General features: G+C 36.1%; 1 protein-coding gene across 13 annotated transcripts in view; it reads right to left on the bottom strand.

Annotated features, from left to right (window-relative positions):
* ADD3 (adducin 3) overlaps window positions 1-24,853 on the bottom strand; it is a 94,722-nt gene that overhangs the window by 4,464 nt on the left and 65,405 nt on the right. For all 13 annotated transcript variants that reach the window (XM_034440064.3, XM_087872875.1, XM_087872872.1 and 10 more), the window contains 12 exons: window positions 17,404-17,612; window positions 13,524-13,662; window positions 12,649-12,800; window positions 12,433-12,513; window positions 12,044-12,193; window positions 10,638-10,781; window positions 10,449-10,547; window positions 9,829-10,002; window positions 7,793-8,050; window positions 6,465-6,584; window positions 4,472-4,558; window positions 1,400-1,523 (listed from right to left, as the gene is read on the bottom strand). In XM_034440064.3, coding sequence (XP_034295955.1) covers window positions 1,400-1,523; window positions 4,472-4,558; window positions 6,465-6,584; window positions 7,793-8,050; window positions 9,829-10,002; window positions 10,449-10,547; window positions 10,638-10,781; window positions 12,044-12,193; window positions 12,433-12,513; window positions 12,649-12,800; window positions 13,524-13,662; window positions 17,404-17,598 — 1,723 coding nt within the window. In that variant the 5' untranslated portion in view covers window positions 17,599-17,612. The remainder of the gene's footprint in view (window positions 1-1,399; window positions 1,524-4,471; window positions 4,559-6,464; window positions 6,585-7,792; window positions 8,051-9,828; window positions 10,003-10,448; window positions 10,548-10,637; window positions 10,782-12,043; window positions 12,194-12,432; window positions 12,514-12,648; window positions 12,801-13,523; window positions 13,663-17,403; window positions 17,613-24,853) is intronic.

Genomic DNA, 24,853 nt, shown 5'->3' with positions numbered 1-24,853 from the left:
GAATCAGTTGCTTTAATATATAATTGATATAAGCAATGACCTGATATTAAGTATGGGAGATTTATAGGCTAATATATTTGACTTCATTATCTATATAAAAGGATTTGTAAGTTACTGAGGTTTCAGTTAAAGTTATTATTATGATTTTTAACTGCATTGATCAAAACTGAATTTAAATCTCTATAAACAAGACTGCACTGATGACAACATAAAAGGGATAACCCCTTCTTCCAAATCCTGGAAGGGAAGTCTCCTGAAAAAAGGTCCATTTGATACTTGCCTGGAGTAACAAATGAGCAAAGTACTTCCACATAGGAGGAGAAACCCGGTCCCAACAAAGAGGGACATTTATCTTTTATATACATAGAGAAATCAAATGAATATTTGTTAAGAAATGTGATAGTAGGAAGAGCTAAATTGTAAAGCCCACAAATCTTCTATTCATTCAAACATATCTAGTCCTATTTAATGCCATGTGTTAGGAAATAAGCTCTTGCCAAAACACATTTTGTGACTTATAGGTTCGGTTGCAAATGTATCTTCTATCAATTCATTGTCAAGAGGATATGGTAATTTAACACACATTAGATTATCCTGGAAACCAGGAATTTCCAACTTCTTGCTTTATACTATAAATCATGTGGATATTAGTCTATTATTCTAACTCGTTCACCACTTCTACCCCAAGATAACATATGCCTATATGCCCATTTCACATAAGACTCATCCAAAAATGAGAATTCATTTTAAACACAAAAAATATATATAGGAAAGGTAAAATTGAAGTTGTCAATGCATATTATTTAATTTTAAATCTTTAAATTAAATTAGTAATTCTGAATACTGATTTTTGAATTTAAACTACCGTATTTTTTGGAGTATAAGACGCACCTTTCCCCCCCCTAAAAGGGGGTGAAAATTTAAGTGCGTCTTATACACCAAATGTAGCCCTGCCCACCCACTGGCCCCCACCCTTTGGCCTCTGCCTCGCAGCAGTTACCTCCTTGCAAGCAAACAGCAAGAAAAAACAGCTCCTTTCAGCTTCAGCACAGTCTAATTAGCACAAATTGATTGGATCGGTCTCCCGACTCTCAGCTGATTTGCTCTCAGCTGTTTTGTGCAGAGCTCTGCTGCTTGCTGCAAAGAGGTAAATTGCTGGAGCAGATTTTTTTTTTTCCTTGTGCTAATCAAGCTATGCTGAAAACGAAAATGAAAGTAAAGTAGGCTGTTTGCTGCAACGAGGCAAAATTGCTCAGAGGCAAAGGGAGATTTCTTTTTCTTCTTTTTCTCACCAAAAAAAGTAAGTGCGTCTTATACTCCGGTGCGTCTTATACTCCGAAAAATACGGTAATCCCTTTAAAGTTTAACCTGGAGATAGAAACTTTGAGCCAACACCCACCCTCAGTGCCCTGCTGTTTGCGTTCGATTGTCTGTTTATACTCTTCCAGTTCCTTTTCGGTGAGATGACTGAATGGGTTAGGAGGTGCTGGTGGGGTATGCTCATCTTCTTCAAACTGCATGGGCTGGGGAAAAATTGGAGAAATAAAATTTATTTACATAATTATTTACTTATTGCATTTATATGCTACTGTAATACCTGATACAATATTTAGATATAAACCATACACATAACATACACACACGAAGACACACACACATACACACACGAAGACACACACACACACTATTCTAAACTGTTCATGCTGTGGGGATAACATCCCACAAAATAAGAATAAAGAATGAGACAGAATGACGATAAAGAATTTTATCAGTTAACAGGCAGGTTAGAACACAAGGAAAATATTTTAATCAACATAGCAGGCTACATTTAAGGCAAAACTTATTTATAACACCAAACTGAAAGCTTGCCCAACTTTTTTTAAAAGAAGCCTACACCTTTCTTATAACACCATAAGGGGACAATAAATGAATTACCATATTTTTCGGTGTATAAGCCGCACTTCTCCCCTCCCCCCCAAAAGTGGGTGGAAATGCCTGTGCATTTTATACAGTGAATGTTGCCGAAGCCCTGCCCACATTCCACTGGCTGGAATGGGCCAAAAATGGGACTCACGGAGACCGAAAATAGGGTGCATGGAGGCGGTGATAGGCAGCAGCAGTGATGGGCGGCAGCGATCCCCGCAGCCTGGAACAGCTGACAGGTGGTATTCCGGAGGCCGATCCAACCACCAATCAGCTGCTTGTGCTAAACCAGGCTGTACTGAAGCTGACCAGGCTGTTTGCTGTTTGCTGCAAGGAGGTAAATTGCTGGGAGGCAGATTTTCCCCTCTTGTTTTCCTCCCCAAAAGGTAGGTGTGTCTTATACTTTGGAGCGTCTTATAGTCTGAAAAATATGGTAAATGTATTAACTGCACTGACTATATTAATCAATTGACTGTAAAAAACAGTCAGATATAACTGTTAGATAGCTCCCACACTATGTTAATTTATGATTGCCAATTCCAGCTGACACCACTCCTAGAGATTTACCATTCCCTGTAAATATCCATGTATCACAGTGATCACAGGTATAAACTAAGCTACATTTCAAAAAATGGCCAGGGAAAGTTAATGAATAACTACAAATTAAAGTAACTTGCTCAAACAAGATACCCCAATTATAAATGTTGGGATCCCCCATTTGATTATATTGGTGATCTAACTCACACAGAACCATACAATGGAAACAGACTTTCCCTTCCCTCCTTCCAGCAAAAAAAAAAAAAAAAGATGAAGAAAAGGAAAAGCAGGATTGGAGACCGAGAAAGGAAGTTGTTGGCATGAGATATTAAGAAAATTGGGTAGGTAGCAGTGATAAGTTGCTACCGGTTCACCCCGGATCGGCCGAACCGGTAGCGGTGGTGGCAGGAGGCCCCACCCACCTGGGCGCCCACAAGTGAAATGGTAGCGACAGGTTTTGAAACCCGCCCCAGGTAGGTAGGTAGGTAGGTAGGTAGGTAGGTAGGTAGGGAAGGAAGGAAGGAAGGAAGGAAGGAAGGAAGGAAGGAAGGAAGGAAGACCTAGTTAAGTATTGGAATAAAGGTAAACATTCTCTAGCCATATTGCCTACAGAAATGTACTCTTTCAATCCACAGGTTTTGAGAGAAAAAAAACTTGTGTTCCTAGGCAAGTGAAATAAATATAATATTTCTTATGTCTATATATTATTGCATAAAATTATATGTAATGGTTTTATCATGGACTGGTAGATAGCTTTATAAGTTCCCTTTCTGTACCACAGAAAACACAGCATTAAATCTTATTAAACTTTATTCTATCATTGTCATAGTCCAGAAACTCAGAAAAGAGCCCTTTTCTGAATTTAGAAAAAAATCCAAATAGGAACCATTGGTGACTGAAAATGCAATAGAGTGACCCAAAGACTGGGTTTTGTGAAATAAAGCCTTTTTCTATGAAAAGGTAAATGAATAAGTTAGTTAAATACATAAAGGGACTGCAAGGTTTGTTTTGGTTTGAGCCAGAACCATACAGTGTGACACCAAGTCAAACTAGTCAAAAGTTAAATCCAGATTCTAAGCACTTCTTCTTCCAAACTTTTAGGAGAATCCAAAATAGAATGGAAAAAGGTACTTGGGGCTAGTTGAAGAGATTATATTGATTGATTATCAATTATTGATAATTGATTATATTGATTATATTGAGTTGAAGAGATTATATTAATTCCTTATATGAAGGAATTAATATTTAGGATTCTATCAAGTAAAATGTAATTTTCCTTATTTACAATTTTTATTGAATATTCTTTTATTTGTCTAAAAACCAGGATTAAATTTATCTGATATAAATCCAACAGGAAGTATGCAGAGGCATATCTCTGCATGATATCACCTGTAAAGAAAATGATATGCATTGTTATGATTTTTTTTTAAAGTATGAAATCTACTTTTAACAACTGGTAAAAACATAAGTGCACAATCCTATTTTTGATTAGAACACATTGGCCTAAATTAGAAACATGTATCTCTGAGATCCTTATTTGTGCCCCTCAAAACTTCTGGGTATTAATTGATCCACTTTCTGTTTTGCTTTGTTTTTAATTTTTCCTAAGATATCAAAGAAATAAGATATCTTGATATATTTACACATATTAAAGAGCAAAAATAAATAAAATATAGAGTGTTCTTCAAATAAAATGTATAAAACGTCAATATCCATGCCAATATCAATCTGCTGTCTGCTATAAAAAATAAAAGAAGATGAAGGGTGAAAAACGATTGCCCCCATCCTGGGACAAATGACTGGTTCTCCAAACAACTTTAAATGTTTGTATATACAGAATTACTTATTCTGCAGAGGAATTGGATGATTGGTATGTATGTTTATTTCAAGAATTTGCACTCTGGCTCTGTTTTTTATTGCAAAATAAAAGAGAAACTTATATAGATGTTTGGTATTCTAACTACCGAACACAATTAATGTATTTTTAAGTCCCAACAATGGACACACTTACAGTTGGCTTTTTATCCACTACAATTCCAGCAAGCAATTGAGATTGTGGACCTGCAGTCTTTAAGTCATATCGATTTTGTTCTCGAATCTGGAGATTAAAAAAAAAGTTTTTAAAGTACCCAGTCCCAATAGAAGGCTTTCTGTATTCCTAAGAAATTACTTTATTAATTAGATATCATGAGGAAGCTTTCTTTTCATCTATTTAAATTCCCAATACTTCTGGGGTAATGTTTAGGACTTCCATCTAAACATGCTGATGAATGATCATTCCTGCATTTCTTCTGCTCCAGAGTTTCTACCGTCATTAAGTAGATATTTTCAGTTTGACCAAGTTTAGCCACAAGTGCTTGCACAGCTGCAAGTTGTCATTAACTGTTCTCCTTTGAGAACTGCAGAACTGTATTCTGTTGGTAACAGAGCATTTGCGAATCTGGACAAAATATTTTAGGCATATAAGTACTCTGTTATAACTTCTCTGACCACAAAAAGTAATTCAGACACGGCTTATTTGCCAGAGAAACCTGTATATCTAAACTTGATAAAATTCTAAGTTAATATCTGGGTGATATCCTTTCCAAGTATGACAGCAACCTCTTTTGAACCTACTCAACAATTTTGGAATAGTGGTATAACTCTTTTATTACTACCAGATGTTGAACAAAACACTCTCAGACCCTCTGCGTGAAACATCATGTTTCTGGCAGAACAATCAAGGGTGGATCTTGAATTTGATGAAATCAAATAAAGCATTAAAAAAAGCAGCCAGCAATTTGTGCTTATAAAGATTTCTTTAAAGTTATTTCTCACTACTACTCTAAACTATATTAACTATACTGAAGCAAAGAAACAGAAATGTGCTACCATGATAGACTTTCTCTTGTGCAAACTACTTGGCTTGTCCTTTGAAAACCAAAGGAAGCTTCAAAACATCATACTGTTAAATTAGAGCAAAAGGGAGAAACGTTATAAGACTTCTATATTTTCTTGAAACATAGAAATTCAAAGCAAAAAGGGTTCGCAGAACAGTAATATGGAGTATTCTGCTGCCCTCCAAGCTACTTTTGAAGCACTAATAAAACTTAACACCCAGGTTTCCCTGAAAATAAGAATGGGTCTTATTGTCTTTTGGGCCCCAAAATAAGCACTAGGGCTTAATTGGGGGGGGGGGTCTTATTTTTTTCCATGTACAGGAGGCCCACTTCTTTTGCTTGCTCGTGGTGAGGCAGGAGGTTATGCCATACCGCCATAAGGCGGGGGGTGGAGCTGCACCCCCCCCAACACTGGCTTACCTCAGGGCCTCTGCAGCCAGGTAAACCACGACCTGACAGTTGCCTCGCCTCGCGGCTCCAGCATACCTATCCAGCAGGACCTTGTGTGGCTACCGGCCTATTTCTGCTTGCTTGTGGCCACAACAGAGCAGGAGGCTGAGTGATGCGCCAGTGTCATGGCCAAGAGGCAAGGTGAGGGGTGAGTGGGTGGGTGGAGCTACAACACACACCCTGCAACGGCTTGCCTCAGGGCCCCTGCAGCCAGGCTATCAACGCCTGACACCTGCCTCGCAGCTAGGGCACCAGCATGCCACTCAGCCTCTTGTTCCGTTGTGGTTGTGACCAAGAAGAAGTGGGACGACGGCCAGGAAGGCTCCTGCTGCACATGGTTGCAAGTGACAGTGTGTGGATGGACTGGCTGCGGGGGCCATGAGATAAGCCAGTGCGGGGCGTGTGGGGCAGCCCCACCACACCACCTCGCCTCATGGCTGTGGCACTGCGAACAACCAGCTGGAAAGGGTGGGCAGCTAGCTATGCAGGCTCTTAAGTAGGGCTTATTTTTGGGGTGGCAGGGCTTATATTAGCCACACATGTAAAACATGCTAGGTCTTATTTTTGGGATAGGTCTTATTTTCAGGGAAACAGGGTACTAGGCAAACAGGGTAATTTATCAAGTCTTTGTAGCAACTTATTAAGAAGTAAATGTGGTCATGAAGCAAAACACACCTTATTCCTCTTTTCCAACACATCACTTGGATTTGTATTCAGAGGAACAAACTGATTTGGATCTTCAATTTTTATTGGAGTTCCTCCAGTAATCTTAGAGGAATCTTCAGCTTTTATCCACTGGGAAAAGGGGAAAATAGAGAATATTTTAAGAAAATAGGAAAAGGAAATGAGTGCAGTTTAATGTCTGGAGAAGGCATGGAGGTTTTTGAGCAATGAACTTATTTAAATATGAAAAAAAGAAAAAAAGAAGAAGTAAAATACACCCCAACACTTAAATGGTTAGGATGATGGCACATATAGTATTATTATCAATAAGCATTTTCTTAAGTTTCTTAAGAGTTATGGTCCCTAATTTGAATAATTTTGTGTAGTTCTAATCATCTGTAAAGTATTTAATTTAGGATATTAAAATAATATGGTTGCTTTGTGTAATATGTAAGCAGGAACAGTTCTTTATGAGAGATTAAAATGTACACTTATTAATTCATTCCTTAGATAGCTGTCTTCTTAATTTTGTTGTTTCCTTAAAGGAATACTTTATTAAGATACTTAATTAAAAAATACAAAAATGAAAATGGGTGAATTGTTCAAACATCACTAGGTGGAGCTAATCATACACTTCCATTGTATTACAACTGATCTGTATAAAGCATATTTTTATTTATGTTCTTTGTACAATATTGAGAAAGTACAGAACCAAGACAGTGGGGATAAAAATATCCTTTGTATTACAACACTTTGAATAAAAAATTATGCAGAAACTATCAAATACTGTTTTTTATCCCTGACCAAAGGGCAATCACCTAATTCAGTGGTATTAGAGGTACAGTGGTTTCCACGAAATTCTTTCTTTCTTGCCCATATTCCCCAATTATAGGAGCTCAGTCCTGAGGGGATTTATAGTTGCATTACATGCCAATAGTTGTCTATGAAGACAAGATAACAAATACAAGAAACTGCCTTATATCAAGACAGATCCCTGGTTCCTCATAATTCAAAACTCTCCAGCTAGCTGGCCGTACCTAATTGATGTTGGATGAACTCACAATTTTAAGCAGGGCCAGATGTAGTTAGTATTCAGATGGGAGACCTTCAGGACATAAAAGGGCTGTTACCTAGAAGGCAATGGCTAACCACTTCTATATTGTTGTGGGGAAAATGATAGGGAAATGTCCATTAAGTCACCAGGAATCAAGACCTGCCCTATATCTTTCAGCTTAAAATAATCTTTATTGCTCAGAGGTACTCTGGCCTTCAGTTAGGAATCTACCTAGACACATCTAGGTAGGAAAACTATTTTAATTCTCTGGATAAGCGCTGCCTACTGTTGTTTTGGTCCTGGGGCTTGTTTCTCCATTCCGAGATTCTTCAGGAACATCCACTTTCAAATACGTATTTGGTGAGTTTAGCCACCTTGTCTTCTCCCGCTGCTGTTTTTGTGCTAGGAATTTCAGGGGGGAAATTGGAATTGAATCATCATCAAAGGAAAACGCTGTCACTGTGGCTGGGATTTCAACATCACTCTTGTGCCGGGGTTTCTCCCTCACTAAGGGCTGACGATAAGCATAGCCTGTTCTGTAACCCTGTGAAAAGAAAACACTCTCGTAAAATTGTAGAAAATACACTCGTTAGCCCTTTGAGGTAGTCCAAGCACCAACACAAGTACTAACATTACCTTTATTATAGTAACAGAATCTTGCAAGATTCTGCACTTCTCTTGTCTGTTACTTTCCCTCTCCCAACTAAAAAGAATCCCCACTCATGCCTCCTAGGACACAATTCATTTATTGTTTATTGCCCAATGTTTAGGCTGTAGTTCTTCTTTCTATTTCCCAAGGTCATTCCCACATGTCATTAAACAATCTGAAGCTGTGCATAAAAAATAACCTAAATAAAGTGAATAAACTAAACACAAACATTTAAATAAAGTTTATCTCATGTTTACATACAGAAATGATACTGCTTTCAATCGCTCAATCGTCCTCTTTTTCCCCCTCCAGGAATGCCATTGGAGTTCATATAAGCCCTCAACATTATTCAAAAATAAATGGAAAAGACAAAGAGTAGTTTGAGCTCCATTCTTTCCTAGCCAACCAATTTTCCCTCTCATATTTGGGTGGTGGGGATAATGAAAAAAAATGAAAGCCATTTTTAAGTAGACTGTAAGAACACAATGGTGAACTTGGAAACAAGAGAGGATTGATGAAATGACCTGAAATAGGAGTTGAGCAGGGAAAAGTAACAGCAACAAACTGGGAAAGCTAGCTAGGACAAGTGGAAAGTAACTAAGAAAGAAAAAATAATTGGAAGATAAATTTTAGAAACTACTTTTTATGTGGATCAGCTCTTGAAAGGGTGAAATTTTCATGGAGCAAATGCTCCTGAAAAAAGTAAATTATTTCATTATCTGAAAAACTAAAACAATTTGTTTATAATTTGTTTACAAGAAATACATATTAGGAGAAAAGATAAAAATGTTTGTTTTATATCAATCTAGAAAAGTTTTTCTTTCATTGAGAATGAAAGACAAATGGACCTGTTTCGTATATAAAGCCTCAATTACAAACAGAACTGATATTGACTAATGACTATGGTAGGTATGTTGAGGTGGAAGTTAATTTACATGAGGCTAGGAATTTATGCCTGAAATGAAGATAAAACAGAATTTTATAAAGGAGTCTTGGATATACTATATAAAAATCGGTGCCTAACAAGACATTAGAATGGAATGATTTGCACACAAAAAATATCAGAATCAAGAAAACACAATGTAAACTGTCAAATTTTTAAAAATATAATGGATAATTTACAGGTTTGATTTTCATGGAGATAGAAAAATAATAATTGGAAAGAAATTAGCTACTTTTATAAAAAAGATATTTTTCAAGAATTGATAAGTTCTTGATTTCTAAGAATTTAGCCACCAGTGGTTTACATGGTGGAGATATTGTAAAAGAGCTTTTTAGATCATAATCCAGTGACGTTAGCACTTAAAAGGAAGGCATGGTTATCATCTATAATTTGTGTCACAGTATTGGGGTCTAATTATTTGAGAAATCATCTATCTTCCATAGTTTCCATCCATTTAGAAACATGGGGCAGAATTGTTGCACTTTGAGTTTCCTGAAACAGGTATTTTTTGATACACCACCTGCACTCTGGAATGATAGCTGCCAACTACCCACCCCATCTTAGGATTTATGTAGTTTCTGTTCTGACGATGTTCCCGAAGTGTTGTTTTTTTTTAAAGGAAAACTTGGCTATTCTCCTAGGCCTTGGGGTTGAATGTTTGATGTGTGGTTTGGCTGGATGCACTTATTCCAAGTTCTGAGAATCCAGAAATCAGTTTTTTTACACATACCAGGTTATCTAACATCCTCATCAGTGCTTCAAACTCTAGCTCGCCAACTTTCCACTTGAACTGAGAGCCCATACTTAATCCGGCTGCTGCAGCTACCTGATGTGTGAAAGGTTTATATTTCTGTAAGTCTAGGATAAGAAGATTGTCTACGCCACCAGCAGCTAAGGAATGTACCTGTGATATAAATGATATAGTAAATATAGACACTTGAATTTTCATGAATTTTCCATAATCAAAACATGTATTAGCATTCTCCTAGGTATATTAGCATGGAAAAGATATGCTATCCAATTTATATAAAAGGTATCAACTAAATACTTGATTAAGGCCTATGTTCTACCTGTCTCTTAGTAATAATATAATAATATTCCATTTTTTAAATATACTGTTTATATTATAAATTACAAATATAATGATAGTACAAATAGCTTTTTCCTTCACTGCCACAAATTTTTTTAGGAATGATTGGTCCTAATATCAAGGAATCCATTAAAAACATACATTATCTGATTATACTTTTTAAATATAGTATTTTAAACTATTTAAAATACTTCTTAAAGTATTAAACTTTAAGAAGTTTAAACTTCTTAAACTATTTAAAATACAGGTTCACTTCTTACCTGTATTTCACAGGCTAATTGCACATTGTAGATGTAGTGAAAGGCCTCTTCTAATGTCTCTCCCAGTGCTACTACTCCATGATTTCTCAAGACCAATACCTATGAAACAGAGATACTTGTAACTGATAGAAACCGCATAAGTAGTAGAAATTTTAAAAAACAAACAAACACACCATTAGAATGAAATACCTTGCAGCTTGGTCCAAGAACTTTCTGAAGATCAATTCTTTCTTCCTGGTCATCCAGAGATCCATGATAATCATAATATGCAACATCCCCTAAAATCAGAGCCTCCTGAGAAATGGGAAGTATTCCACACTTCATGGAAGAAACCTGTTTGAAACATTTGAGATTTCTATGGTGGGGGAAATTTGAAAATATAGACATACGAATATGTATATTTGCTAATATGAGGTGTACAATGATATTTTTCAAGTATTCTACCTCCTTTAAATCCCAACAAGCAAACAATAAATTAGATTATGGTACCTGTAGTACAGAGCATCTATAGGGGATTTTCTATTGACTACCATACAAAAATAACTCCAATCTTCAATTTCTAAAATATACGAGGGTCTAGGGTTATGTTTCATAGTAGTTTTTGTCTCTATAGTGTTATATAAATTCTTAGACATATGAATCAAACTGAGAAATATGAAAAACTAAAAACAAATAGCATAATTATAGTTTAAAACCATATAATTCAATTCCAATATAGTTAAATAATATATGATGATATCGTAAAAAGAGAATTTCAATGGGCACATCATCATCAGTGCTAGTCACTTATGATGTTACTAGTTTGAGTAATGAAATGTCTGAAAGAAAACAAGCAACCTCAGAAAGCACCAAGGACCCCTCATGTCAACTCTGAGCTACAAATATTCTCTTTTATTAGATAATTTCAAGACTATAAATGAGTAACAATATAAAGCAGATGGTCTAGTAAAGATTTTGAATAACAGTCCAGTGATGTCTGTTTGTCTATATGTCCAGTCCTGTCCATCCCATCCCATTATACCCCACATACCATACTATCCACCTATTCAATCAATTTATATTCAATTTATATTCCACCACAATGCATTCTCTTAATTGAGAGTTTTCAAAGTCTCACCTTTATTGCTTTATAAATAATTCAAAGCAGCAAGCATATCTAATCGTCTTTTCTAGGCCCACTTCCCTATAACAACAACCCTGTGAGGTGAGTTGGGCTGAGTAAGCGTGATGGGTTCAAGTCTCCCAGCCCATTTTCATGAGTACAGTGGGACTAGAACTCATGGTTTCCTGGTTTCTAGTCTGGTGCCTTCACCATTAGTTTAAACTGGCTCTCTGGTACTATACTAGCAATAACAGTAATAACAAAAGCATAAAAAAATATACGATATAAACTGCAAATACAACAATAGTTAGCAATTAAAAGCTCAGTTAAAGAGGTATATTTTAACTAATCTTTTAAAAGCAAAGGTATTGAGACTTGAATCCAACTTTTACACAACTTCACAATGCAAGACAATCCAAGCCTGAACATAATAAAAGACTTTTGATGAATAGTGAGTCATCATCATGTTCCTACTAAGTGGCAAGAGACTTACTGCTGCTGTTGCTGGAGTGTGTATATGGATCACACATCGGACATCCGGGCGCATTGAATAAATGGCTGCATGAGGACTGAATCCTGCAGTGTCAATTCGCAGATTGGTACTTCCTTGGTCAACTACGTCTCCTATGATATTTACTTTTACCTGAACAAAAGTTGAGGGACACAATAGAGTAAAATTCTTTCTAATACATTTCAATTGTCATTGCCAGTTGCTAAGCATAGGCTTTAGAATATATCAGGTAGGAAAGTGAGAAAGAAGAACAATTTGGAACAGCTTTTATCAAGGTTTTACATGAATATAGATGGTAGATTTTTAAAAATAAGAAAAACCTGAATAGAATTAAAATCATTACAAAAATATCCATTTGGTCAAGTACATACCAAATTGGAAGCAGATGCTTCAGAAAATGAAAGGCCTTCTGGAATGATAAGAATATGATCTTGTTCTTTGCTTACTCTTACCTAGAAATGAAGAAAAAGAAAATTATAGTTAGTTTGTATATTTAATATAAAAAATACTGTTCATGAAGGTGAGAACTTTGGAACACATTTCAATGTAGCAGAAATGAATGAATATGTTCACTTCAGGATACTCACTGTGATATATGAATTGGCCAAGTGTGCCCATCCAAATAAGTCTGTAAGCCTGTACAAACTGGCTAATTTACAACGAATAAGTTTTTCTCCTTTACCAAATGTAGTGGTATCTATCCCAGGTAGATCATTAATAGGTGTTATCAGTCCAGAGCCTAAAATGATATTGATAAAAATGACTGAGAAAATGTTCTCCCTAAAAACATATAGCATCATATGACTACGCAAAAACTACAATGGTTGAACTTTCAATTTCTTTCCAACTGAAGTTTTGACTGCTCAATACCATGCTTCCCCAAAAATAAGACCCTGTCTTACATTTTTTCGAACCCTGAAAGAAGCGCTTGGCCTTATTGCCATGTGCTCAAAAGCCCGATTGGGTTTATTATCAGGGGATGTCTTGGGTTTATTATCAGGGGATGCTAGTTTTCTAACTTTGGCAGAAAAAAGAAACTCTGAAGTCAGAAATTGCTTTCAAATATCATTTGAATCTCAAGTCCCTAGCTATATATGCCATACACTAAAAAAAAAAAAAAAAAAAAAAAAGCTAACAGTGATTCATTACAATAAAAAAGTTATCAACATGGAACAAAAAGTTATTTCAATTTTTAAACTAATACCGTTAAGTAATAAAACAGCAGTGTTAGGGATATTTATTATATATAGAATATCAACTCTTTTCATATCATTTTTCTCTATATATATTTGCAACAAAATTGCAAAGGGCCAAAGGAAATTTGTAGTGACTTTACCAAGATCATATGGGCTGTATAGTGCCCATAAATTACTTCAGGGACAAGGAATAACTTGATAGAAGATCTCTAAAATAAGAAAGCCAGTCTTTTAGCCATTTATTTTACTGTAACACTTTTACTTACATAGAGGTGATGAAGAAAATCCTGCAAAAGAACTTGCCATTATGTAGTCTGCAATCTGCTGTAGGGCAAGCAGTCCGGTTGGGTTATTTCCTTTCTTCATCTGCTCTTGAATAAGAGATTCCAGATCCTCCCGAAAAGCCTGTGAGACATTTAAAATATTATCTATTATAGCACACAATGGCTACATACAATATACAAGACCAAGAAATTTTGATGAAAAAGATTGGTTTTAAACTTAAGTACATAGGGATTACACTAATATGAATTGTATGTTGTTTCAGAATACTTATGCTACAGTGTGGAATTATATTAAGGAAGACCTAGAATATAGTTGTAGAACAGGTGTATAACAATTTGCTATGGCCAACTTGCCACGGGACAAGAGTTACATTAATATCAAAGAAATAGTGGAATAGAATCATTAAAGAAAGGATGAAAAAGGAAGGACAAAATTAAATGTGAATGACAAAAATTAAAATAATTTATTTACTTTAAATAATTAAATTGAATTGTTAAATTGTTCTGCAGTGAATTGTTCATGGCAAGTTGGCCATAGCAATTGGCCGCAGCAAATTGGCTGCGGGTTTCTACATCTATGTAGATGTATTGCACTGATGTATGCATACGATACTGCTACTTTGAAGGACATCAGTTTCTATAACTTTAATATGTATATGAGTTCTGTGTGTGCTGGTTTCCTTTTGTTATAATTGACCAATGAAATGTTTTTAAGGTATCCTAAATCTCAACAAGAGACTACAACAGCATGGCAGGAGGCAGGTGAATACACCCCCAAAGCTTAACTAATTACCGGTAATATAAAGTTTATATTTTCTACCCTGTGTGTTTATTTATTACTCCAATCTAGAGAACTGTGATGGCATACAAAAGTAATCCTAGTACCGAACATTAAATTAAAAAGACAGCATGCGCATGCACACACACACCTGCAATCACTAAACATAGTAAATTCAATGAAACAGTAAATCCTTCACTTGCTTAGGGAATATCAGTTAGTTTAGCACTGGTTCTTGTGTTATGTTAATATTAAACTTTCAGAATGTATTTAAAATGCAAATATTGTTTCCTGGGTTGATTGCTTGAGCTTTATGTGTAGCCTATGTGTTGATATTGAGCTTTAGAGTACATTTAGATCAGGGGTGTCAAACTCGTGTCATCACGTGACGTATTGGGACTTTTTCCTTCACTAAACCAGGTGTGGGCGTGGCCAGTGCGTGATGCATCTGGCCCATGGGCCGTGAGTTTGACAGCTCTGATTTAGGTGTGGGGGGGTTCAATTCCCCTTATAACACAATACAAATATAGTGTAGTAGGGTATATTTTTTGCTGTTGCAATATCAGTTTTATTAATTTAAATGCAGGCTTTGTTTATGGCTTTTATTTAACCTAGCAATGACGGTAAATGCAGTAGTTTTGTAGCACTAATTTGTAATCTGGGGGAAAGGAAGGCAGGAATAATTTTGCTCTTTGTATATCTCCAAGTGCAAACTGCAGTGAACAAATGTGTTTTCAATGACAGGAATTCACATCAAAGTTTTGTTTCTTCCTCCTGTAAAAATCACCAGAACACATTAAACAAGGATCTCAATGTGAACACTGTTAAAGTTTATTTCTTGCATAGTTTCCTATGCTAAAAGCATAGTTGCTTTGAGTTTTCATCCACTGAAATGTGATCAGCTCAGAACCTACTGCTAAGAGTATTTTGGTGGGCTTGTACTCTGATTTTGAAACAAAACGTATTTTCTATTTCACACACTTTACTATTATTTACTTCTTTTCTAAAAGTTAGTAATAAAGAAGCCAACATCCCACCCATCATGATCCTGTTTCAATGACATATGTATTCATGTGGCATGAATAAAACTGAATTGTTTAAAATAGTAACTAATCGTCCTTTAAAATGAGATAATGCAATATGTATAGCTACATGAGCCATGTATCTGCTGACATATATATGTTGAGTCTAAGCATACTATAACAGCATTACTTCCCAAGTCCTGAGATCAGAGTCTTTGATTATTCTGATGGTTTTTTTTCCCTCCTTGTCATCTGCTGTCTTTTCCCTGCATATGCTATCAGGAATTCTGAGAATGTTAGGTCTGACAGGGCACAATTTTTTCACTTGATCAAACTAAGTGATTTAATCTAACAGGACAAACATATTTAAGTTTTTCCCAACATAGGCCTGAGAGAACAACACATTATTTCACTATGCAGAATGCTGCTTCTTTTGCTCTTCTGTTTAATGTTAGCAAGTTTTACTTTTTCTGGACAACAATATGAAAGCATAAACTGCTATGGACTGACACACACATACAGAAATAGATGTCTAAATTTATAGTGAAACAGATTATTTTTTGAAGACAATTATACTTTTTCTTCCCTTCATAGAAAGGTAGCTACCCCTTATGCTGGGTTTTTCTGGATTTTCAGGTTCCCGTAAAGTGCACCTTTACATGAATGACACTATGGTTCAGTTGGTCATATTTTTCTATCTAAAGAATATTTCAGAAAATGTATTCCACTGGCATTAGTTAGAATTAAAAAAGCACCCTATATTATAATCTTTCTATAAGAAATAGAACTATTCTAAAGAGACAGGTTATAAATATTGCATTGTTAACTATATTTACTGAAAAGACCCAAATAATGGAGTAATGAATGGAAATGCTGAACAAAATAGTTTAAGATAATAGTTATCAATACACAGTTTACTAAAACGTTACTTTATTCAAAATTTGGAAAAAAGGAGAGGATAAGAACTTTTGGAGAAATTTCCAGTGAATACTCTGCAAAACTATTATTATATGTCCCAAAGGTGCTTTTTCAAGAGGCAACTGGACTTCCTGGTTTTTCTTTGAAGATGTTTCACTTCTCATCCAAGACGTTTCGCTTCTTGGATGAGAAACAAAACGTCTTCAAAGAAAAACCAGAAAGTCCAGTTGCCTCTTGAAAAAGCACTTTTGGGGCAACCATGACCTGGATGCCTGAGAATCTCCATATACTATTATATGGCAGCAGAATTATACCTGAAACCCTTAATTATTTAAATTATTATTAGTTACTAAATGAGATCTCACTAGCAATATACAATCAGCTAACTATTAAAAACTGCTTTATGCAAAATCCAAATGAAAAATATTTATATATTATAATAAGAGTGCTAAGTGTCAAGATTCCCATCCCCCTGCCTATGGCAACTTGGGAGCAGGTCAGGAAAGCTTCTTGAGTTGACACTAAGCTGCTAATTACTCTAAACAATTTACAGTTAGAATTTTTGTTAAATTTCAGGGTACCAACATTAAAAGTAAGCAGTAAAATTTATTTGTTTGCTAATTATATTCCCTTATAAAATCTGTGTAATCTAGACTTCACATTAAAATGGATTATTTATCTAATTGTTATTTTACTTTCTTCCAACCAGCAAAAGTATGTAACAGCATTTTAGGCAGTTTTTGAATATAGAAGTCAAATGAGTGGAATGCCATTCTGCAAGAAAATGTCCCAACAGTTTGTATTTGTCTAAAGATTTCCTTCTCTTCCTTGTGACTAAGCAGCAATCAATCGAAACGTAGCTGGAAAGCTACTTTTGTGCAGTGTTAATGAAGCATTGCTTAAGAGGAGGGAGGGAGCAAACCCTGGATAAAGGACTGTTTGTTTGCAGATGAAAACTATGCAAATACTGAACAAACAATCCACTTGTGAAAAGTTACAATCGTGACATAGATTCTCCTATAGTCAATGAGGTCTTCCCTCCTTTGTTCAGTCCACTTTTGCTTTTTATATATTTTTTTCATGAACACTTAAACATGCAGGTTTGGGGGGGGGGGGACTTTCCTCTACTGTGAATGCTACTCACAGGGCTCTGCAGTATTTGGGTGACTCTCTTTCTTTGTTCCATCATGTTGAAGTCTTGCCTGAGGTCAGGAGACATATTTCTTTCACGGATGTAGTCAGGGTCATTTTCATTGATGCGGTCAAAATATCTCTCTTTGTGAGGCATGCTGGAGGGCGGAGGGGTTGTGATTACTCCCTGGCTGATCTCAGTACTCATGCTTTAATCTTCACCTAGAATATTAAAAAGCCATGAGAAATTTTATAGTACATAAGAACAAGTAATCTAATTGATTTTACATGCATGAATAAATATACCGTAATCCCTGGAGCAGAAAGTAACATTAGAATATTCTTTAAAAATAGAATTGCTAACATTGCCTAAATTTAGCAACATCAACAGCAATTTATGTTTGAAATTACTCACAACAGGTAGAAACAGTTCAAACTCCCAAAGAAAGGGACTAGATATTAGCAATAGTAATGACATCATCATTCCTATGTATGGAGAAAAGGTGGATCAGATTAGCTCTAACGGACCAAGCAAAGCCAGAAACTCTATCCTATTATAAAACCAGATAGGGTCCTTGTCAGCTGACACTCAAAAGCTACTCCCCAGGACACTATAAGGAAGAGGGCCTATAAAATGATGTTGTAATTTCAGTCCTGTCTAATTTACTTGTTTCTTTCTCTTGTTTTCTGCTATTTCAACAAACATTTATGGTAGGTCAAATATTATAGTTACCCTTAGGGTGACACCCTGGCTGGGGATTTATGGAAAGTACAGTACAGTACAGTACAGTACAGTACAGTAGTGTAGTGTAGTGTAGAGTAGAAAGGAGCAGTCCCAAAATTAAAAGGGTTTTTTTATGTCCGGCTAGGCCCATAGGCGGCTTGATGAGATCACTTACAATATTGGTCTCAAAATTCCGTGAACTTGTTTATATTTTTACTGGTAGAATTTGGGTTTGAATAAATTTCCCATTACTAAGGAAACACATTATCTATTAAATGTATAATTTAATATCTACTTTGTATAATTTCTTTCATTCAATAATACAATTTCCATTTCTTTTCTAAAATGATCTGTATGCCAAATCAAAACAGATTCACATGTTTTTATAGTTCTATGTTATATCTCAGAAGTAGTAATACTCTATAAATGCAAATTGCTCAAATGCATTCAAAATCTATCACTTTTAAGTAGGAAACATTTTATATTTTCCTAATTTGCTGACCATTTATACAAACACCCAATGCTAACTATTTTTTGAGTTTATGCAGGTTATCTAATAGCAGATCAGAACAGTTCTGAGCATGTGCATAATATGAAATATGTTATATGATCACAAAATCATGTAATCCATTCCATACTTTCTTCACTTGGGATCAATGAGAAAGAAAAAGATAAAGCCTCCCTCTTGCAGGAATTTTAACCAAGATTATTATACTGGTTCAAATGTTTGAAGTAATATTGACAGGAACAAAGGGATCTTGTTCTTCTTCAGCAACTCCAATTCACTCCTTCTATCTGGAACTTAGAAGCCCGAGAATCACTGTGAAGATTCCCTCCTACTAAACCTTTGCTGGGTTTTTTTTTAACAGTGATTTTCAGCTGGGTTAATAGGCAAGAAAGCTTGCCCATACTTGTGATTCCAAATTCTGCCCAAAGGAAGAAATTGTTTTCATTGTTTTTAAAATAAAATAAAATATGGGGTAAATATTCTTAATCGAGAACTTGTAATTACTGTACAAAATAAATATAAAGTAAAAATAGACCATAACTAATAAGAGCACTTTAATAAAAACATTTACACTGAAATGTAAAAGTCCTCTCTGTACTTCTCTCTACTCCTGTACAGATTTCTTACTTTATCAAGTTTGCTTCTAAATCACTTTCCTTTATATTTTAGTGTATGCTAAACAAACAAAGGGAAGGGCACAAATCTTAGAACTGTGACTCTAGCACCTGTTACAAAAATTCATTAATCAGGCAACACGTCTTTCAAAAAGTCTGTTTCAACATCAATCATAGAAGTACTTTCTGTTCCCAACTACTTCATGAAACCACTCACTTAAAAAAGTTAAGCAAAAAAGCATTTGCCAGCAGACTGTTGCATTCTTTGGTAACATCTATTTTCCCTACCTACACTTGGTACAACAGTAAAAAAATTTTTGATTTCCTACATAATAGAACTTGTCTTGCTAATTATGTCAATTTCAACTAATCTCAGCTAAACCAATAGACTTACCAATAGTCTTTGACTTAGGACCACAATTGGAACCTGAATTTCAGTTGTTAAGTGAACTTTGCCCGACTTTGCCTTTTTTGCCATAGTTGTTAAGCGAAACACTGCAATTTTTAAGTAAATTACATGGTTGTTAAGTGAATCTGGCTTCACCCCTTGACTGGGCTTGTCAGAAGGTAGTTGGTAACGTAGCAAATGACAATCACATAATTCCAGGACACTGCAACTATCATAAATACATACCGGTTGCAAAGTGTCCAAATTTTGACTAGATATACATGGCTATACCACAAAGGACATAAGTGTGAGGACTGGTCAAGTCATTTTTTACACACATCCGCTGGCGACTCCCAGGGGGAGTCTCTGTGGTGGCACCTACCCTCTGGAACAATCTACCCCCAGAGATATGAGTGATCCCAGACCTCCGGACTTTTCGTCGGGCCCTTAAAACCTATTTCTTTCAGTTAGCCAGGCTGTCCTGATTTTATGGTGGGTTTTTAAAATTTGGAATTGGTTTTAAATTGAAATGTTTTAAATTATGGGCCAAACTTATTTAATTATTTTAAAACTATTTTAACTTTTGTGTACAAATGTTTTACTTTGGCTGTTCACCGCCCTGAGTCCGAAAGGAGAAGGGCGGTATAGAAATCTGATTAAATAAATAAATAAATAAATAAATAAATAAATAAATAAATAAATAAATAAATAAATAAATAAAATAGAAGCTCAGTATAGCAATATAGTTGTTCTATGTTTTTTTTAAAAATTTGCAGGAGAGATACTCAAACATCTGGTACTTAAGGAACATGTCCTGTATCTTTACAAGAAATTTCAGGAAGAGAATACCTGGGATTGGATAATAGCCATTAAATCTGGACTTTATATTATCTAAATTGGACTGGAGAGTGCAGCAAGAAAACTGAATTGTTTAAGTTCTATTAAAAGTTACATGAGATTTAATAAAGTTTCATTTTAGTAAAGTAGCTTCCCTGTTTCAGAAACGAATGTTATATGAGAGATCACAGTCAGAATTTAAGATTCAATGCTGAAGTAGCATTCTACAATAATTCTTCTTCATCTATTACTTGAAGAAAGTCAATGGGACACATCAATTTAGTTTTATTTTAGACAACAAAATGCCTTGCATTGAGATCATTTTTGTGCAGCTCTTTACATGAAACATGTCCTCCAACTATCTACTATTGTAGGTATTTTATATGAATACTTAAATTTATGCATACAACATAGCTATCAATTATATGATGTGGCAGATATACAAGATGTCTGAAGATTCAGATTGTACTTTAAAATACTTATAAATTAAAGAACTGAAAAACTTTCAGAGATGGCATTTTCCTCTCCTTGGATAGGAAGATTCTGCTGCAATGCTGGCAGCGTAAACTGCCCTGTGCTGCTGCACTGAAACTGCTGGTTGCAGTGTTTTGGTTTTGATGACCTAGTTTATGCTCACTGTTCCTAACTTGGCTTGTTTATAAGTAAACATCAGCAGATGGATAGAGAAAAGATGTCTGAAGTCGGAAGGAACCAGCTGGGGCTTTGATCTTAACATTCCGCATTAAATCCATTAATTTAATTTAAATCCAATAAACTAATTTAATCTCCTATTGCATTATATGCTGCACTGCTTTATTGAGCATTTAAAAACATTTATGTTTTGTTTTAACTTGGTAGTATTCTGAAATATCTGATTACCAGCCGGGAAACGCCGAAGCTGCTCAGCGCTGATTCATTGTTTCTCTTTAAATCCACAACTCTCCGAACAGAAATTTAGCTAAAAAACCCTAACGTTTGCAACAAATTGACAAATTGTATCCTAGAACGAAAGGCACACCAGTCTAATCACCTGTGACTGAGTGAAAAGACTAGACATGCGCAGAAGAAAGGGGCGTGACCAGGCTGTAGAGGAAGTTTGAATGGCACCCAGTCAGTCCAGTGGCAGTGGATATTATCCCAATCGGTGGAATATCTGAGCAGCGAGGGAGGAAAATGTGCAGTTATTCTCTGTATTTGCTTTTAGCTGGCTATTGTAATTGCTTGTGTTCATTTTTATATAAATTTGTATTCATGGAACTCTTTAAAAATCTTTTCTTGTGAGCAATAGCCTGTTTCTATGGTTCCACTGAGATAACTATGACACAATATTTTCAAAAATGCACAATACATTTGGTCTTAGTTAGACAGTTTTGGAGGCCAAGAGTTTGGCAATGTATAAATATTTCCTTTTAGTTCCTAGCCTCTTTTACACAATCAAGATTAGATTGCTTCATTCTCTACAAAGCTTCCTTTTGGAGCAAAAGGAAAAGTTTTCATTTGGAGTTAAGAAACACAAACGATGCATTAGGTGTAAATTTACTGTTTGAGTATATGGGATTCATTAAGAATTATATATTTTTTTTCTGCCACCTTATATAATATTAAAAAAATTCTCCAACTTTTCCCATTATTTCCAAAAATGTAAAATTACATACTGAATTAATATAATTTTTGAAAACTTCACTGATTTTATGGTAAGTTTATTCTTCCTTAAAAATGTAAGAGCATAAACAACTATTCAGAGCCTAAGTTCAATATTTAAGATAAATAACTGAAGTGACAGACACAACTGGCAGGTTTTACAAACGTTTACACGAACAATGATCTCAAATGACATTGCTATACTATTTACACAATTCTTTTTATAGTGCAAGCCCTTGGAGTTCTTTGTCTTTATCCACTTCACATGTTTAACTCAGGTCATCTATGTTAACAGTATTATCAAAACAAAAGTTCCACCAAAATACTGCCACCTAGAGTTCATTTGACAGCATCTCATGTTGAAGACCAGTAGAACCAACTGTCAACACAGCTGGAATTACTAGTAGCAGAAAAAAGACTATCCAAAGCTTCAGACAGGACTGCTGTGAACACAAGGCAAATTTTCAATTCTTTTAGGAAAGACCTTCCATATTCAAGGTCAAAATGTTGTAATAAGGATACTGAGAATATTATTTCTTTGCGCCAGTCTGGGTTTTCCCTCCGTCTTGGCTCCTTTTTTTCTCCTTAAATTAAAAGTGTTCAAACAACTATACCAAATATTTTTAGTATAAACAATTTCACTAAATATGGGTAGTTCTATTAAAGTGATTCACTCAGAGTCTGGTGCTTCATAAATATGTGATTTATTCAAGGTCTGTAAAGACTGGACCCCAAATTTACAGCAGAAGTTTGCCCATTACATTAATTGTACAATGCACTGTAAAAAGAAATGAGTCCATTCTCTATTACAATAGTACACTGTAATAAGATTGGAACACTAGTAGTACGGCATAAATACATAATCTAACCCAGCACAAGTACTCATTTCTTGAAACCTGTTAAAATGCGTCAACATGTAAATAGGCCTACCAGCACCTTTTTGGACAGGTTCTCTTCCTCTATTTACAAAAATTACAAATCTGGATATTAGATTGACACCAAAAAGATCTTGTTCTAATCCAACCTTAGCTAGAAAAGTTCACTAACCCACCCTAAATCACAGGAGAGGTGGCATTATCTACATTTCTCTGAGTTTCTGAATGGAGAGGTGGGTGCTAAATAAATCAATGTCTTTGGTTTTATATGTAACTGATTATAGAGGTATTTATTATCAAACAAACCAAAGTATATCACAAATATATTTTATGAGTAAGGCGGTCAAAAGTTATTAAGTCTGTTTTCTAAAACCTAGAAATCGTAAGTTTCATTCAGTCATATACCATATGTGATTGTATGAGATAACATGCAGTAAGACAGAGTCCACCAACAACTAAATAATAAAAATGTGGTTGCTAACTAGAACGACTCTATTTATTTACTTTTAAAAATGATGCAATACATCTGGGAAAGTGGGCATGCCTGAGAATCCACTGCCCATTTGTCATACCTCCAGTTCCTTGTAACAGCTGACCTAATTCATTTCTCCTGAAAGTAAACCCAAAGAAAAGATTGTCCATCTCACACATAGTGTAAAATGACAAGAATAAAACACAAACATCCTGAAAAGCCACTGAATGATGTTCTTTCCTTTTGCCTTGTTTGCCTATAACCAGATGGATTTTATGAATTATCAAGGTCGAAGTACTCTGATGAAACAATAGGACTGACAGAATTTGAAAAAACTGATAGCATAAACTTACAGCATAAAATTCAGAAGTATTTACTACTGAATATTCATTACTACTGAATATGAATCAGAAATTGAACAAGTCAAAAATTTTATCATTTAATAGATCCAATAGATGGATTGAGCCTTAAAACAGACCAGTTAATATGCAACACTCTAGAAAGAGTGCAGAGAAGAACAACAAAGATGATTAGGGGACTGGAGGCAAAAATATATGAAGAACAGTTGCAGGAACTGGGTATGTCTAGTTTAACGAAAAGAAGGACTAGGGGAGACATACTGGATGCAGTATGACCCCCTGGCTGAGAGAGATCTTGTGGTCCAGGATCCGCCATGGAGGTGCAACCAAGAGGCTCCTCAGGTCGGCGAACCACGATCTGCGCGGCCAGTGAGGGGCGACTAGGAGGACGTCCGCTTGTTCCAGGAGAATCTTCTGGATCACCCTCGGCAGGAGTGGGGGGGGGAAGGCATAGAGCAGGCCCCGGGGCCAGGTACAGAGGAGGGCCTCGACACCTTCTGCCGTGGGACCCTGGAACCTTGAAAAGAACCTTGGCAGTTGAGCGTTGGTCAGATGCGCGAACAGATCGAGAATAGGATGGCTGAACCTGGCGGACAGCTCACGGAAGAGGGACGGATGGAGGCGCCACTCCGTGTGGTCAATCTGCTGCCAGCTGAGCCAATCCACTTGACGGTTGTTGGTCCCGGAGATATGGTCCGCCGTCAAGGACCGAGTGTGCAGCTCTGCCCAAGCCAGAAGTCTGCTCGCCTCTGTCATCAATGGCGCAGAGCGAGTCCCCCCCTCGCGATTTACGTGTGCCTTCGCAGTCACATTGTCCGTGAGGATCCGGACGTGTTGGCCCTCCACGAGAGGTTGGAAGTGCAGCAGGGAGAGTCTGATCGCACGAAGCTCCAACCAATTGATGTCGTTGACCGCTTCTACCGGAGACCAGCAGCCTTGCATGACGTGGGTCCGGAGGTGGGTGCCCCAGCCCAGCAGGCTCGCGTCCGTAGTGACCGTCACTCGGGGCGGGACTTGAAACAAACACCTGGAGAGCACGGACGGT

Source organism: Pantherophis guttatus, chromosome 6, assembly GCF_059756535.1.
Source record: "Pantherophis guttatus breed Tessera chromosome 6, ASM5975653v1, whole genome shotgun sequence".
NCBI lineage: Eukaryota > Metazoa > Chordata > Lepidosauria > Squamata > Colubridae > Pantherophis > Pantherophis guttatus.
This window is presented reverse-complemented; position numbering and strand designations above follow the sequence as displayed.